The sequence below is a fragment of the Quercus suber genome, unplaced genomic scaffold (genome assembly GCF_002906115.3).
Source record: "Quercus suber isolate HL8 unplaced genomic scaffold, Cork oak 2.0 scaffold_351, whole genome shotgun sequence".
Lineage (NCBI taxonomy): Eukaryota > Viridiplantae > Streptophyta > Magnoliopsida > Fagales > Fagaceae > Quercus > Quercus suber.
In genome coordinates, this window is record NW_027069803.1 from 531305 (window position 1) to 547039 (window position 15735).

General features: G+C 35.3%; 2 protein-coding genes across 3 annotated transcripts; both read left to right on the forward strand.

Annotated features, from left to right (window-relative positions):
• The first annotated feature begins 1276 nt into the window (after nt 1-1276).
• LOC112000399 (pentatricopeptide repeat-containing protein At5g27270) lies at nt 1277-9158 on the forward strand. 2 transcript variants are annotated; one of them, XM_065760044.1, is made up of 8 exons: nt 1277-1982; nt 3103-4507; nt 4644-4955; nt 5575-5679; nt 5759-5846; nt 5973-6094; nt 6557-6621; nt 6881-9158. In XM_065760044.1, the coding sequence occupies exons 1-8, from the start codon at nt 1359-1361 to the stop codon at nt 7436-7438; spliced, it is 3279 nt and encodes a 1092-aa protein (XP_065616116.1). In that variant the 5' UTR covers nt 1277-1358; the 3' UTR covers nt 7439-9158. The 2 variants fall into 2 exon arrangements, with proteins under 2 accessions (XP_065616116.1, XP_065616117.1); XM_065760045.1 differs by having other exon boundaries at nt 1895-1982; nt 3087-4507.
• A 728-nt stretch (nt 9159-9886) lies between these two features.
• Nucleotides 9887-13062, forward strand: LOC112020842 (NADH dehydrogenase [ubiquinone] iron-sulfur protein 6, mitochondrial). Its single transcript, XM_024053439.2, has 3 exons — nt 9887-10054; nt 12533-12617; nt 12763-13062. Exons 1-3 carry the CDS (start codon nt 9941-9943, stop codon nt 12870-12872), a joined length of 309 nt encoding a protein of 102 aa, XP_023909207.2. The 5' UTR covers nt 9887-9940; the 3' UTR covers nt 12873-13062.
• The last annotated feature ends 2673 nt before the right edge of the window (nt 13063-15735 follow it).

A 15735-nucleotide genomic window follows, 5' to 3' on the forward strand; every position in this document is an offset into this window, starting at 1 on the left:
TTAGGGATGAATAGCTCTCTAACAAGGGTGGTTGTTGTAGAAAACTTTTAGAGTTTTCTTCTACATAGCTCTTTTCATTTTTATGTAAATGAGGTATATATAATAGTGAAGTAAAAAAATCACACTAAATCCTCTTGGTAAAGCAGCCTTTCTGCTGAAGTACTCGCAGAAATGCACGACTACTTGACTTTTCACTTCTCAGATGTGCTTTTCACGTGCCTTTTCATCAAGTACCTTTAGTCGCGAGCTAATCTGAAACTCACTGATCTTCATTGCATGGCTTATTCTTCACCAATTAATACTAAACCCAATACAAAAAATCCCACAAAATATAAGTAAATAATTTATTGCAATTAACACTTTTTGTATAAATAAAGCCAAACATAAAACATATTGTAAATCAAACTTTACAATCATTAAACAAGATCATTGGACATAATATTTACGTCACATAAAGGCTTAAATCTGAGAAATTTGAACTAGTTATCAAATAAAGACTCTTGAAAATTGATAACATTTTTCACCTAAGGGTGTATTTGAATGCCACTTATTTTGCTGAACTGAAAATTTATTACTGAAAGTACTGTAGATAAAGGTAAAAGTTAATCGAAATAGTACAGTAAGACCCATAAATAGTACCAAAAAATGCAGCGAGACAATAAATAGTAGCAAAAATAAGTGAAAAATAAAATAATTTTAATTTTTCATCTTAATCCAAACGCACGCTAATAGCCATGCTCATCTTTTAAAAAGAAAAGAGTTAAGGTGCCTAGGCACAGAGAAAACACTTAATTATCATTAGCAAATGTCTTGTAGCTCAACTAATTAGCATATTTTAATGTTTCCAATTGAAGATATCTATGGTTTAATTCCTCATTTTCAATGTAGCTATTAAATTATTAAAAACAAAAGAAAAAAAAAACTACTGAAAAAAATATTAGCTTTTTTAAAAAGACAAAAAGAGTTTAAATTTATTATTATAAAATATAAATTAATATCTTTTGTTTTGGATAATTTTTTTACTATTCATATTTTAGTTCTTTGAATTAAAGAAAGAAGAAAATTTGATTTCAAACAACTATTTCTTCCAACTCAATTACTTAACAATATATAAAACTATCAATACATATTATTTAAACATATCACATTATTCATTAAAAAAAAAAATCAAATTTCCTATATATATAAAAAATAAAACCTGACCACAGTCACAAAAATAAAGTGAAGTTATCTCTCCGTGGATAAATATAAAAAAAAAAGTTTAAAAATATTGAAGGAAGAAATTTCAAATTGAGACAGGTTGAAGCTGACTCCAGAGCCAGACAAATAGTGTTAACAGTACATTATCCTCTCCATAGATGCATCTTGTTGCTACTCAAAAAAACACTGAAAAACAGTGTAAAAGCAAAATGGACTCCCTAAACCTCAACTTCAAGTCCACCTTCCTCACCAACATCCCACTCCCAATCCCACTCTTCCCTTCTCACAAATCACCTTCATCGGCAAAACCCAAAACCACAATCCACTCCTCTTCTTCTTTTTCTTCTTCAGTGACACCAGACCCATGGTCTCTCAGCGATGGCAACGACCCAACCAAGCCAAAACCCAGGTCCAAAAACTCCAAAAATCCACTCTCCGACGACAACGCAAGGCGCATAATCAAGGCCAAGGCTCAGTACCTTAGCCAGCTGCGCAAGAACCAGGGCTCGCGAGCGCAGACACCCAAGTGGATTAAGAGGACGCCGGAGCAAATGGTGAAGTATCTTCAGGATGATCGGAATGGCCACCTGTACGGTCGTCACGTGGTGGCGGCGATAAAGCAGGTGAGGGCTTTGGCTGTGAGAGGTGAAGGTGGGTATGATATGAGAGAGGTGATGGCTTCGTTTGTGGGGAAGCTGAGTTTTAGAGAGATGTGTGTGGTTTTGAAGGAGCAGAAAGGTTGGAGGCAAGCTAGGGACTTCTTTTCTTGGATGAAACTTCAGGTTTGTTGCTTGCTTTCTTGGTTTTTTTGGAATTTTCATAGGGAAAGTTTGAGTCTTTGTGGTTGAATTTGGTATTTTTCATCTGGGTTTTTGTGATTTTTTGGATATTGAATTTGGTGAATTTCATTGTACTAAAACTACACATGGATGGTCTCTTTAATCTTCGCATAATGGGTTGAAGCAAGATAGCTCTAAACATGTTTAATGCCAAACATTTTCCTAGCAACATCTGGGTTTTGTTTGTTTTTATTTTTAATTCATTTTCTGGAGGTGGGTTTATGAGGGGTTTATTGTTATGGACAAAATTTAGTTTTGTTTCTTAGGTGTAGTGCATTAGTTCCCAATTCAATTCAATTATATAACTGGATTGGGAAAGATAATACTGTTTGTGACTTTGTGCTGTATTGGTCAATGCAGACATGCGTTTGTATTGAATTGGGTAATCTATGTACTGCAAACTGTACCTAAATTTTGTTCTTTTGTTATTGGGTCTTTGAAATTGTAGTTGGTTTTGGTAATTACATTTGGATTCTTCTTCTTCTTCTTTGGAAATTTGAGGTCTATTTATTTATTTATTTTTGGGTGGGGTGGGTGGTGGTGGTGGTTTTTGACACAGATTAATTAAATGGATGGTAGTATTTCTTTTATAGTGATTTGGTAATCCTCACATCAGGGTTGTTAAAATTGATATTGAACAACTATTGGAGTTTTTTTTTTTTTTTTAATTATAATTTTTTTTTTTAGTTTGATGCAGCATCGATCAGAGCACATTCTAAATTTACAATTTATCTTTTGATTTTTTTTCCCTTTATCAACTTTGTGCTCTACCTGGATTTCTTTCTGAATTTTCTAGAATTGAATTTAGTAGGGAGCAAATTTGTTATGGCTTTGTGCTCATCTTCTTTGTATTAAATTCATATGTAGGTTTTATTTGTGTTATTTTGTGGTTTTATTTGCGAATCCTTAAGTTAGATTTGGATTGGTTTTCTAGCAATAGCTGTGATAACCTTAATTAGTGGTTTACTGTCAACGAATGTCTGAAACTTGATGTTTCATAATGCTGTTTACTTCCAAAGCATGAAGATTAATTTAGTGTATTGATAGATTTGTGCTCGCACAGTTAAGCTATCACCCTAGTGTTATTGTCTACACAATTGTCCTGCGCATATATGGGCAAGTTGGAAAGATTAAGATGTCTGAGGAGACCTTCTTGGAGATGCTTGAAGCAGGATGTGAACCGGATGAAGTTGCTTGTGGTACCATGATCTGTACATATGCCAAATGGGGACGTCATAAGGCTATGTTGTCATTTTTTTCTGCTGTACAAGAAAGGGGAATTATACTCACTGCTGCAGTTTTCAATTTTATGATGTCATCCTTGCAAAAGAAATCACTCCATGGAAAGGTCATAGAAATTTGGAGGCAGATGGTTGATAAAGGGGTTGCACCCAATCATTTCACTTATACAGTTGTCATCAGCTCACTCGTTAAAGAAGGTCTTCTTGAGGAAGCTTTTGGGACTTTTTCTGAGATGAAAATTTTTGGATTTGTTCCGGAGGAGGTTACGTATAGCCTACTTATTAATTTAAGTAACAAAAATGGTAATCGAGAGGAAGCTCTAAGATTGTATGAGGACATGAGATCCCAGAAAATAGTTCCAAGTAACTATACCTGTGCTTCGCTTCTAGCTTTGTATTACAAAAATGAAGATTACTCTAAAGCCCTTTCTCTCTTTTCGGAAATGGAAAGAAAAAAAATTGCAGCCGATGAAGTAATCTATGGTTTGCTCATAAGAATATATGGAAAACTTGGTCTTTATGCGGATGCTCAAAAAACATTTGAAGAGACTGAGCAGCTAGGCCTACTTAGTGATGAGAAAACTTATTTGGCAATGGCACAAGTCCATCTCAATTCAGGGAATGTTGAGAAAGCTGTAAAAATTATTGAGCTAATGAAGTCTAGAAACATTTGGTTCTCAAGGTTTGCTTATATTGTCTTATTGCAATGTTATGTTATGAAAGAAGATTTGAACTCTGCACAAGTCACATTTGAGGCTTTATCCAAGACTGGACTTCCTGATTCTGGTTCCTGTAATGATTTGCTCAATTTGTATATTAGACTGGGCTTGATGGAAAAGGCCAGGGATTTTATTGCTCAGATAAGGAAAGATAAAGTAGATTTTGATGAGGAGCTTTACAAGACAGTTTTGAGAGTATATTGCAAAGAAGGAATGCTAAGAGACACTGAGCACCTATTAGAAGAGATGTGTACTGATCAATCATTCAAGTATAATCGATTCATCTTAACATGTTTTAGGGCTATGCATAACCAGATCGAAGATGACCAACTTGATAAAAAAGTTTTGGCATTTGATCATCCTGACACTATGGCTATTGAGCTCATGCTCAGTTTGTATTTGGCAGATGAAAATCTCATGAAAACAGAAGAAATACTAAAATTGCTGCTTCAAACTGCTGGTGGCTTGTCAATTGTGGGTCAGGTCATTAACAAGTTCATTAGAGAAGGTAAAAAACTTACTAATGTTTTGTTTTAATGATAATTTTTAATTGTTTTATATGAGTTCCTATGAGTAAAAGTTTTATGCTTTTAATCTATATTTATGGCAAAAGTGAAGCGAGGTTGAGATTGATTTCTTTGCAGGTGATGCACTTAAAGCAGAAACTCTTACTGGTCTGTTGATCAAGCTAGGCTGCAGACTTCAGGGTGCTACAGTTGCTTCTTTGATTAGTTTATTTGCAAAGCAACGCAAGCTGAAAAAAGCCCAGGAAGTCTTTTCAGCAGTTGCAGATTCTTCTACATGTGAAAAGTCAATATATAACTCAATGATTGATGCATATGCCAAGTGTGGCAGACCAGAGGAGGCATACTTGCTTTACAAACAAGTAGCTGAGAAAGGGCATGATATGAATGCTGTTGGCATCAGCATAGTTGTGAATGCTTTGACGAATATTGGTATGAGTGGAAAATGTAGCAGACTAATACAGTTTGTTCCTCTCTCTTTATACTTTGGGTAATCAAATAATAAGAGCCCCCAATAACATGCAAAGCTCTTATAAGTTTAATGAATGATGCACGCTCACAAACTACTTTGTGTGTTATGCATTTCCGTTCAAAATAATAAATAACTTTTATTTTGATATTCTGGAAAGTTTATCTCAAACAAAGCTGGTCTTACCAAACAAGTGGTGAGCTGTTATATAGAAACTATGAAGATACAAAAAATGGACTTCCTGCAAAGCTAAGCTTATATCTGGCTCTTTGTAATTGCATTTTGTTGACTTGAAGGGCCAAGTCTTCAGGTAAAAAAACTCCTCAGAACTTTATATCTACAACTCTTCAGGAACAAATGCTCTCCTGGAATTATTGGAAGTGAGTGTCTGAATAGGAAATCATACTTTTCTGTTTTTCAAACAGCCCATTTTATTTGGAATCATATTCCAAGCCTCCTGCCAAAAGATGTACACTGACAATAAATAATTTAGGAAGTATGATGGGTAGCATTTGATGCTTGGTTGGTTTGCAGTTATTCTTGTGCCAATTTCAATTAGTAATAACAGTAGCCCATCTGCAGGGAAACATCGAGAGGCAGAGAATATTATCTGTGAAAGTCTTGAAGGTAGCTCGGAGCTAGATACTGTGGCATACAATACCTTTATCAAGGCCATGCTAGGAGCAGGTTGATATAAACCATCTCAATTTTTTGAAGCTACATATGCAGAGAAAAGATGGAATGACCATTAAACTTCATTTTGCAGGCAAATTGCATTTTGCATCCAGCATCTATGATCGCATGCTTTCCTCGGGGATTTCTCCATCAATTCAGACATACAACACCATGATCAGGTAAGAGTCTAATGTGTGTGTGTGTGTGTGTGTAGGGTGGGTTCATTTGGAAGGGTAACTCAAGAAGTTATAAATACATCTTACTGGTGAAATGTTGTGGTTCATACTGGTTAATTATATCTGCAGTGTGTATGGACGGGGTCGAAAGTTGGATAGGGCTGTGGAGATGTTCAACACAGCTCGCAGCTTGGGTTTGTGTTTGGATGAGAAGGCGTACACGAATCTGATAAACTATTATGGGAAGGCTGGTATGGTTCTACTTCTACCTTCATTTTGTGGAGAAGTAAAAAAAAAGAAAAAAAAAGAACAAAGAAAAAAAAGAACAAAGAAAAATTGTAGACATTCTTAGTGAAATGTGCCAAAAGACACCATTGATCTTGAATCGCAATAGTTATCTTGGCTTAGTTGACATCAATAGAAAAATGCTTATTTGTCTTTTGTGCTTTTCATAGTTTGTGAGATACACAGATACTCAAAATGTAGATAAATGTGATCATTTAAAATTCTGACTGCTGGAAGAAGTGCTGAATATGGCTTGAATTGAAATTTTATACTGATAGTTCATGGATGGCAGATTTACCTTTGGTTGTTGTTGTTGTTGTTGTTTTTTATTTTTTAATTTTAAATAAAATTGATTTCTTCTCCTTTTTCTATATCCAGTAGAATAAAAGGTTGTGATATTCTCCTCACAAATTTATTCTATTTTGTAGGTAAGAGGCATGAAGCTTCCCAGTTATTCACCAAGATGCTGGAAGAAGGGATAAAACCTGGAATGGTATGCACATGTTATATTGCCCAAACATATGAGATTATGATTAAAAGATATCTAAATAGTATGTCCAAGGTACTTAGAGAAGAAAACAAAGAAGAGACATATTGGTAATAAATAACTTGAGAGGGTGACTTATGTCATAATGTTCCTTAATGCCATGACTTCAACTCACTTTTGTAATAATATGTTTATCTTTTTTACTTATAAAACTAGAACATATAAACTAAAGTACTTATTCATTTTCTTTGCTGGGGAAATGCAGGTCAGCTACAATATCATGATAAATGTATATGCTACTGCAGGACTTTATCATGAAGTAAATGAACTTTTTCAAGCCATGCAGAGAGATGGTTGCTTGCCCGACTCCTTTACCTACCTTTCCCTTGTTCGGGCTTACACCGAGAGTTTGAAATACTCAGAAGCCGAGGAAACCATTGATTCTATGCAGAAAAGAGGCATCCCCACTTCTTGTGCACATTTTAACCTCTTACTCTCTGCTTTTGCAAAAGCAGGTCAGATGGGGGATGCTGAAAGGGTTTATAAGAAGCTGCTCACTACTGGTTTATATCCTGACCTTGCATGCAATCGTGCCATGCTGAGAGGTTACATGGACTACGGACATGTAGAAGAAGGTATCAACTTTTTTGAACGAATTTCTGAGTCTGTGGAGTCAGACAGGTTTATTATGAGTGCAGCTGTACTTTTGTACAAGTCTGCAGGAATGGAACTCAAAGCTGAAGGTTTGTTAGATTCTATGAACAGTTTGGGCATCCCATTCCTTAAGGACCTTGAAGTTGGATTGAAGCTCAAAACTTCCTAACAAATGCTAATAACTCATTATTATTAAGGAGATGAACAAAGGGATAGAGAAGGATTCCAAGTGTTTGTTAATGGAATGGGATTTGTTACGAATAAATGTCACAGTTGTACATCAGTGGTGAACAAATTTTGAGGAAGATGCTGTATTATATAATTTAGTGACCGTGGTGAACACACATAACACAGTTGCTTGTTAGCAGTTTGTGATGATGGTGTAGGACTGTGTAATGCTAATCCTCAATGGATCATGTGCCATGGAGCTCGTCTGTCATATAAAAACTTGAAATTGGTGGCTTGAAGTCATCTTTGACCACGAAATGTTATGGGCAATTAGTAGAACTTGCGAATCTTGCTGGGTGTCCATCATCACATGAGGATTATCGTGTTGGTATCGATAGCTTATAATGAATAAGAAGTTCGATATCAGATCCTTGTTACTTAAATGTTCAGCATGTGATATGGTGACAAAATGTGGATGTTTGCATGCCAGCAGTTAAGTGACAGGGGATTTGGACTTGTCTTGCTAATCCTCCTTGGATTATTAAGTGGCATAGAGATTAGTTTTTGTATGGACCCTAAATTGGTGGCATGAAGCTGAAAGGATATACAAGGAACTATTCTCCACCAGTTTAAGTCCTGATCTCGCATATTGTTGAATCATTCTGAGAGATCACATGGACTACTTCCATTTGGAAGAAGGCCATCCCCTGGTTCAAAGAAAGTATTGTGTATGCAGAAGCAGACAGGTTTATCACGAGTACAGCTGAGCAAAAGTTTTCAGGAAAGGACATTGAAGGTGGTGTTTTGAATTCTACACAGTTTGGAATGCCATTCCTGGAAAACCTTGGAGTTGGATTGAAGCTCAAAATCCCCCAAAATATTTATGAACTAATTCTGTGACAGGTTTATCTATACCATGACCAAATGCCGCATAGGGTGAATTCCTGACACTGGAAAAAGACTACTGCTGAACAAGTTCCGTTTAGTTGTTATGAACAATGCTGAGACGACATTTGGTTCAGACCATCATGTTGCTAAGCTTCCTTTGATCAAATTGCAAAGAGCTCTGGCATTTCTAGACCCAAATTTGAGAGAGATGCCAAATACATGACAATTTAATCTGTTGTTTGGCAGCAGTGGCATGGCTTGAAGACTGTTATATTGCTAATCTTTTCATGCTAGGGTGGCAAAGAGCTCATCTATGTACAAGGTCTTGAAATTTTGGCTGTATGACGACATATATCTAGATATGATCTTGTTTAATTATCTCCGGGACATGGCGTGACATCTTATGTCGAATCTTGTGCCCAATGCATGACAACTGACAAGCAAGAGCGTTCTACACATTGTTGGCACAGGTGAAGATTTTTGCAACATGAGATATCTTCATTGATGCTGGTGGTGCAGTTGCACGGGTGAAAGCAGATTCACATGGTAGCTGCTGATCTGAAAGCTTGTTGTGATTGAGACATTTTACTTATGATTATAACAGGTTCATTAAATTACAGCAGCCCGAACATAAATGGCTGAGGTACTACATTAGTCAAATGCAGAGTTTGGAAAATATATAATTAGATTTGGTGCTGAAAACTTATACATTGTAAATGATTGTACAAAACTTATACACGTCTTCCTGCAATGGATAAGTTTTTCTCCTTTCAGGGATTTTTGTAAGGTAATAATGTGTTCTAAGATTATTAAACTTAGTTTCTTCGTCCAAATTTTCTAATATTTATTAATAGTTTTCATCGTATTGTGAATCTTTTGGGATTCTTTTAGGAAAATTAATTTGATATATTTAACATCATCGTTTTGCAAAAATCCAAATAGCAAAAATTCAAAATGGTGGTGGATGTGTTTCCCTAACTCATAAGCACTATGTTGTTCTAGTAATGTTGTTCATATTTTTTGAAAATATGCGTGGATGAAAAAGTGTATAAAAATACGTATAATGTTGTTCAAACATTGAAAATTATTACTCAAAACACGTTACTAAACAGCCTTTAATACCAATTCAAAAAATTGTTATATCTCCAAATAATTGTAAAACTGTACCTATTGAAATTTTTACTCTATTGTCTCAAATTGGTACTTATATATATATATATATATATGTATGTATGTATGTATGTATTTGACAATTTAATGGTAATAATGGGAGTGGAAGATTTGAATCTTAATTCTTAATATAAATGAGAGGAAGTAAGACTACTGAATTATAAAAATCTAACATTTAATTTGGTCAATTTTTAAGTCTCAGAGTTAATTGAAATTGATAATACAAATCCTCTCAAAAAAGAAAAAAAAAAGAAAAAGAAATTAATAATACAAAGGATTAGTTTGAAATTAAACCCAAATATCAGGGTGTATATAAAATTTTTAATTGGGCCTGTTTTTAATATTTAATGGGCCTTGGAGTGAATCCAAGCCCACCCAACTCTCAGCTACATTTTCTTGTTCTGCAGTTCCTTTCTCCCTCAGTCTCTCTGTGCGTGGAGGAGCAATGGCGTCGAGTCTGTTCAAAACACTAATCCGATCGTCAAATTCACCATCAACGGTCAGGAGCTTCAGCCTCATCAGCAGTCAAATCAGCGAACACACCGCCAAATGGATGCAGGTACTGTATAATTTCCCCATTACCAATACCTAGAAACTTTAAGAATTTCTGTACCCAAATTATAATTCTCGTATTACCATTTTTACTTCAGATCTATTTTCTTTATCCTTTATATTCTTTATCACTCAAAATTTTGTGTATTATGTCCATTTTTAATTTCACGAGCTTGTTGCTTCAGAGGTAATTTTATTTTATATATATATATATATATATTTTTTTTGTTCCAAGTATTTGTGTGGTTTAAAGATGGGGTGGTTCTTTTTTGATGAAAAAAATGAGAGTCACTAGAGATGGTTTGTTCATGTTATGAGGAGAGCCATTAATGCTCTGGCGAGAGTGAGTTGATTCGAGTTGAGGGAATGAAATAAAGGTGTAGGAAGACGGAAAATAACATTGGTAGAAGTAGTAAAAAAAAGAGTATAATTTTGGGTAGATTAGAATGGTGGAAAAGAATACACTTGGTTGACCCTAACTAAATGCTTAGGATCAATAACCGACCCCAAAAATTTGGTGGCGGTTGTGCATTTATCATTTATATGAGTAATGTGTAAGAATGTATAGAGATAACTTGTTTTGTGTGTAATTGATCTTTTGTATTTTACCGAAGAAATTTCAATGTTGGGATGCTGTTTTCTTTTCTAATTGAGCTGTTCTTGGTGAGGAATGTATTTGTACCAATTGGGGTAATAGGTACTTTAATTAGTGACTGTGTTGGCTGTGTATTTTTCAATGATCGTTATTTTAGTTTCTAAACATAATGGAACTTTCTTGATTTATTTGATTGTTAAAATTATTTTTTGTTTTATTTATTTTTGAAAAAAAAAAAAACTATTTAAATCCCTATGTGATATACAAAGTGGAAGTAATGGATTTATTAATTGATCACATAATTAATTATTTAAACCCACAAGGTAAAACAGTTAAAACATAGATACAATATCTATCGCAGTAATAATAAAGCAATAAAGAAAGCAACTTTGAGATTTGGTTACGAAGTGAAAAATAAAAAAGAGCCTCTCCAATGACAAAACCATTCCGGGGACCTAGTCCCATAGAAAATGCACGTTGGGAAACCTTTGTATAACTAGATTCTCTATTGTAATATCTGCAAACACCCTGCTTGCCTTCCTACCATGGTAGTCCTAGAATCTATGGAATCTTCCTAGGCAGATATTGTTGGAAAAACTAGTTTTGCATCTTATACAAAACACACAGCGGAAGCAACACAAGTATCTTGTTCATTCATGTAAGATAACATGGAATATCTAGAATTTTAGAAACAAAGAATAGAAAGGCGTACCTTGATGGAGTGAAATTTAAAACAAAAGAACTTTGAGCTTGGGAAGACCTTTACTCTTCACCCCAATTCCACCGATGCCCAAGACTTTATTATCTAAACAATTAACCCCTTTATGAAAATATTTGTAGTAATACAAAGTCATAATATATAACTGTCACTTTGAAAATTACTACTTCTTGATCCTTGAGTACCCGATTTAATCCTTTAAGCTATTCATATATATTTATGAAATCAAATTCATAAAATATAAATTTTAGTAACTCTTTACTAAAGTGGTTAGGTGTAACACTCTGAATAACCAAATTCATTAAACTTATCTCAAGGGAATATTTTATATCTTTACAAAGAGACTATGAATTCCATCTTGAGGATATGTGTTCCTTTAGCACTACGTGTGGCTATTCAACATACTGAGATTTTGACCGTTGAATTAGATCTCATTCCTGATATATCAAAACAACTTACATTTCATGATCAGGTTCACTATCTTCTCAAGATTAAGAGTTTATGTAAATTAAAGTCGTGAGATTTATTATTCATTTAACAGTCATTAAGAAAATAATAAATTTCATAGCGTTCCAGTTCAATATGTTTTAACTCTTAAAACATATCAACATATTAACTAGAAGTTTCTACTTCCGTGATCAAGACAAATCATCTTAGTTAATATGTTATAGTTTTCGTAGATGAAATGCCAAATTTCATCACTGACTACGAACTAAAATTCTGAGTTTACAAAAAACTTGTGATCTATATCTTTTGTGACTAAATCACATAAATTAGATACTATGTATCTCGTGGACTATATGATAATATCCAAATATTCATATTACCATTATTTTAGATAATAATAAAATAACTTTATTAATCATAACATTAAATCATGCATAATGTCATATATAGCATCATATAATAGGATTTAAGGGCACTAATCCTAACAGATCCTTCACAAACTCCGCATGAACTAAAACCTTGGCAGCTTAAGGAACCTCCTTGAAGATTTTTCTTCATTGTTTCTTCCAGGAACAAGGATTTTGTGGTTTCATTATCTCAAAGATGTTATCATGTGGGAAATTTGCAGGAAGGTCCTAAAAACATCTTCTGTGTAGGAGTATATGAATATCATTTATATTTTCCCGATAAAAAAAAAGTATATCATGTTTTGCTTTTATTTGTAGGATACAAGTAAGAAGTCCCCAATGGAATTGATCAATGAAGTTCCACCCATCAAGGTTGAAGGCAGGATTGTTGCTTGTGAAGGAGGTTATTTATTACTCTGAATATTTTACTTCTTTCTTTTTCATAATCCCCACTAAATATTTGTGGACTCTCAATTCCATGATCAAGTCAGTTCAACACTTCACATTGGATGCGAGATTACTAGGGATTTACGTGTTTGTGGTTGCAGATAGCAATCCTGCACTTGGGCATCCAATTGAGTTCATATGCCTTGACCTGAATGAGCCAGCTATCTGCAAGTATTGTGGTCTACGTTATGTTCAGGAGCACCACCACTAGGAGTTTGATGGTGATTATTCTGAACCACTACAATCTGCACTGTTGAAACCCCTGGGTATAATTATGACATAGCAAGGTTCATGTTTGTTTATCATTTTGTTTTTTCTTGGACTGAATCATGCTGTATTGATAAGATTTTCATGTACTCAATATTTAGCAAAATAAAGATTTGACATGCTGCTTGATTTTCCTCCCAAGTCTATATCTACATGAATATCTGAAGTTAATTTATCCGTGTATAAATTTCTTCCAAACCGATTTATCCGTGTATAATCTTCTCCAACACAATATGTGGCAACTCAGCGACAGACATTGATTTTAATTATTTGACTCATAAGGTCATCTAAATAAGTCACATGACTATTATATATGTCTTCTTATTAAAAGCGTAGAGATTATCATTTGAATTGCCACGTATTGGATTGGAGGAATTTTTCTCTAAATTGGTTTGATTTATCAATTTGTCTACTTATTGCTTTATGAAGTGCTGTTATGAGTTTCAGCTTTGTAAAACTACTTCTGTAATTAATTTGAGATGTTGTGGCTGATTTGGACTCATTAAGTGCATTTATCTTGTTTATTTGGGGGTTGATTGTGAATCTTGTGATAGATCGTCACAAAATTTGCATCCACAGGATTATTTATATTCTTGTTTTGGGGTTGTTTGTGAATCTTGTGGTAGGCTCGTCACAAAAGTTGCATCCACTGGTTTAATTATATACTTGTTTAGGGGTCAGATGTCTACTTAAAAAATCCATAGTTTTGCCATCAGACCTGCTAGCTCAATTCATCTAACCACTGTGACACATAACTCATATTGTTAATGAACATCCTAAATTATTCCCTACCCAATTTTAACATTACTTCAATTTAATATTCCATTGTGGTTCAGTTTAGTCACCCAAATATGATATCCTGATTATTGGTTGGGTTTCAATATCATATGCTAGGGTGTTCAACGTGGTGGTTGGAATTATAGAAAGTTTGGATTCCATCTCAGTAGCAGTTTCTATTTCTATGAAGTACGGTGAAGAATAGGGTCAATGGTCATTGAACGTGTTCAAGAGACTCATAGAGTCATGGTTGTAGCCTCTGAAATACTTAGGGCAGGATGAGATAAACTTTTACATTATGTGTACTTCAATGAAGAAGATGGCCACCAAGTCCAGTTTTGGTATAACACTTAGTGTAGTGATCATCTTTTGAAGGTGTTGTTTCTAAACTTGTATGCATGCTCCATGGCTGAAGACCCATCAGCTTATTCTGTGGTGGTTAGACATACAGATGAAGAGATACAGAGCTTGTGGGAGGAGCTGTCCAGGGTACATGTCAGGTGGAACACAGCTTGGCTTTTATTTGGTGATTTTAATATTATTAGATACCCTTGCGAGAGGCTTGGTTGTGAGTCTTTTAGCCCAGACATGTTTGCATTCTCGGACTTTATTGAGAATAATTATCTAGTGGATTTACCTTTGGACGAGGCTTCTTACACCTGGTTTAGAGATGCTGAGCCGCAAGCTATGTCCCGTATTGACAGGACTCCAGTTTCTGTGGATTGGGTGGATCACTTCGGGAATGTGTCTCAAAGGGTGCTCCCTTGTGTTCTTTCCGATCATTGTCCGCTCTTGGTGGAAGCTGGTGGAGTGGATAAGGGTTGCTGTGCTTTTAAGTTTGAGAATATGTGGCTTAGAGCTGACGGTTTTCTTGAGAGAGTTAAACATTGGTGGGAGGGGTATAGCTTTTTGGGCTCCCCTAGTTTCGTTCTAGCTCAAAAATTAAAGGCTTTGAAAGAAGACATTAAGAAGTGGAATAAAGAGGAATTTGGAGATTTGGCATTTAGGAAGAAGTGTTTGCTGGCTGAATTAATGGTTCTAGATGCTAAGGAAGAATTGCGGGGCCTCTCTAACAAGGAAGATTCCCACCGAACCCAATTTAAAGGTGATATTGCAGCTTTAGCCGCTTTAGAAGAGACTTTTTGGAGACAAAAGTCTCGTGCTCTGAATGTGAAGGAGGGAGATAACAACACTCGGTTCTTTCATAGACTAGCGAACTCTCATAGAAGAGCTAATCACATTAGAAGCATCGAGGTAGATGGTGTCTTATATGAGGATGGACCTTCCGTACAATCTCAGGTGGTTCAGTTTTATCAAAATCTTTACAAAGAGACAGATATGTGGCATCCAATTGTGGATGGGTTGGATTTTGCTTGCATTGGAGAGGATGAAAGGTTGGCCTTGGAGAGGGAGTTCTCTAAAGAAGAGGTGATCCAGGTTTTGTTGGAGATGGAGGGGGATAAAGCACCTAGACTAGATGGCTTCACCATGGCTTTTTTTCAAAAATGTTGGAGTGTGGTGGAGGCAGATGTTATGGCTGTTTTTGTGCACTTTCACAGGTATTCAGTTTTTGAAAGGTCTTTAAAAGCTTCGTTTCTCACTCTAATTCCCAAGAAAAATAATGCTATTGATGTCAAGGATTTTCGGCCTATAAGTTTGGTAGGGAGTGTATACAAGCTGCTGTCTAAGGTGTTGGCAAATAGATTGCGGGTTGTGCTAGATAGTCTCATCTCTGAGTCTTAAAATGCTTTTGTTGGTGGGAGACAAATTTTGGATTCAGTGCTTATTGCTAATGAGTGCCTAGACAGCAGATTGAAGAGCCAAGTTCTCGGGGTGGTTTGCAAATTGGACATTGAGAAAGCCTATGACCATGTAAATTGGGATGCTTTGTTTTATCTGTTGGATAGGATGGGTTTTGGGATGAGATGGAGGGGGTGGATTAAGGCGTGCATAATTACTGTTCGCTTCTCCATTATTGTGAATGGTTCTTCGGTAGGCTTTTTTGGAAGCTCTCGTGAGTTGAGACAAGG

Bases quoted from the DNA above. Each gene is read 5' to 3' on its own strand.
- LOC112000399 (XM_065760044.1), top strand. From the start codon at position 1,359: ATGCATCTTGTTGCTACTCAAAAAAACACTGAAAAACAGTGTAAAAGC. The intron at 1,983-3,102 runs GTTTGTTGCTTG...GTGCTCGCACAG, and splicing joins TTTCTTGGATGAAACTTCAG to TTAAGCTATCACCCTAGTGT. The intron at 5,847-5,972 runs GTAAGAGTCTAA...TTATATCTGCAG, and splicing joins ACATACAACACCATGATCAG to TGTGTATGGACGGGGTCGAA.
- LOC112020842 (XM_024053439.2), top strand. From the start codon at position 9,941: ATGGCGTCGAGTCTGTTCAAAACACTAATCCGATCGTCAAATTCACCA. The intron at 10,055-12,532 runs GTACTGTATAAT...TTTTATTTGTAG, and splicing joins ACACCGCCAAATGGATGCAG to GATACAAGTAAGAAGTCCCC. The intron at 12,618-12,762 runs GTTATTTATTAC...TTGTGGTTGCAG, and splicing joins GATTGTTGCTTGTGAAGGAG to ATAGCAATCCTGCACTTGGG.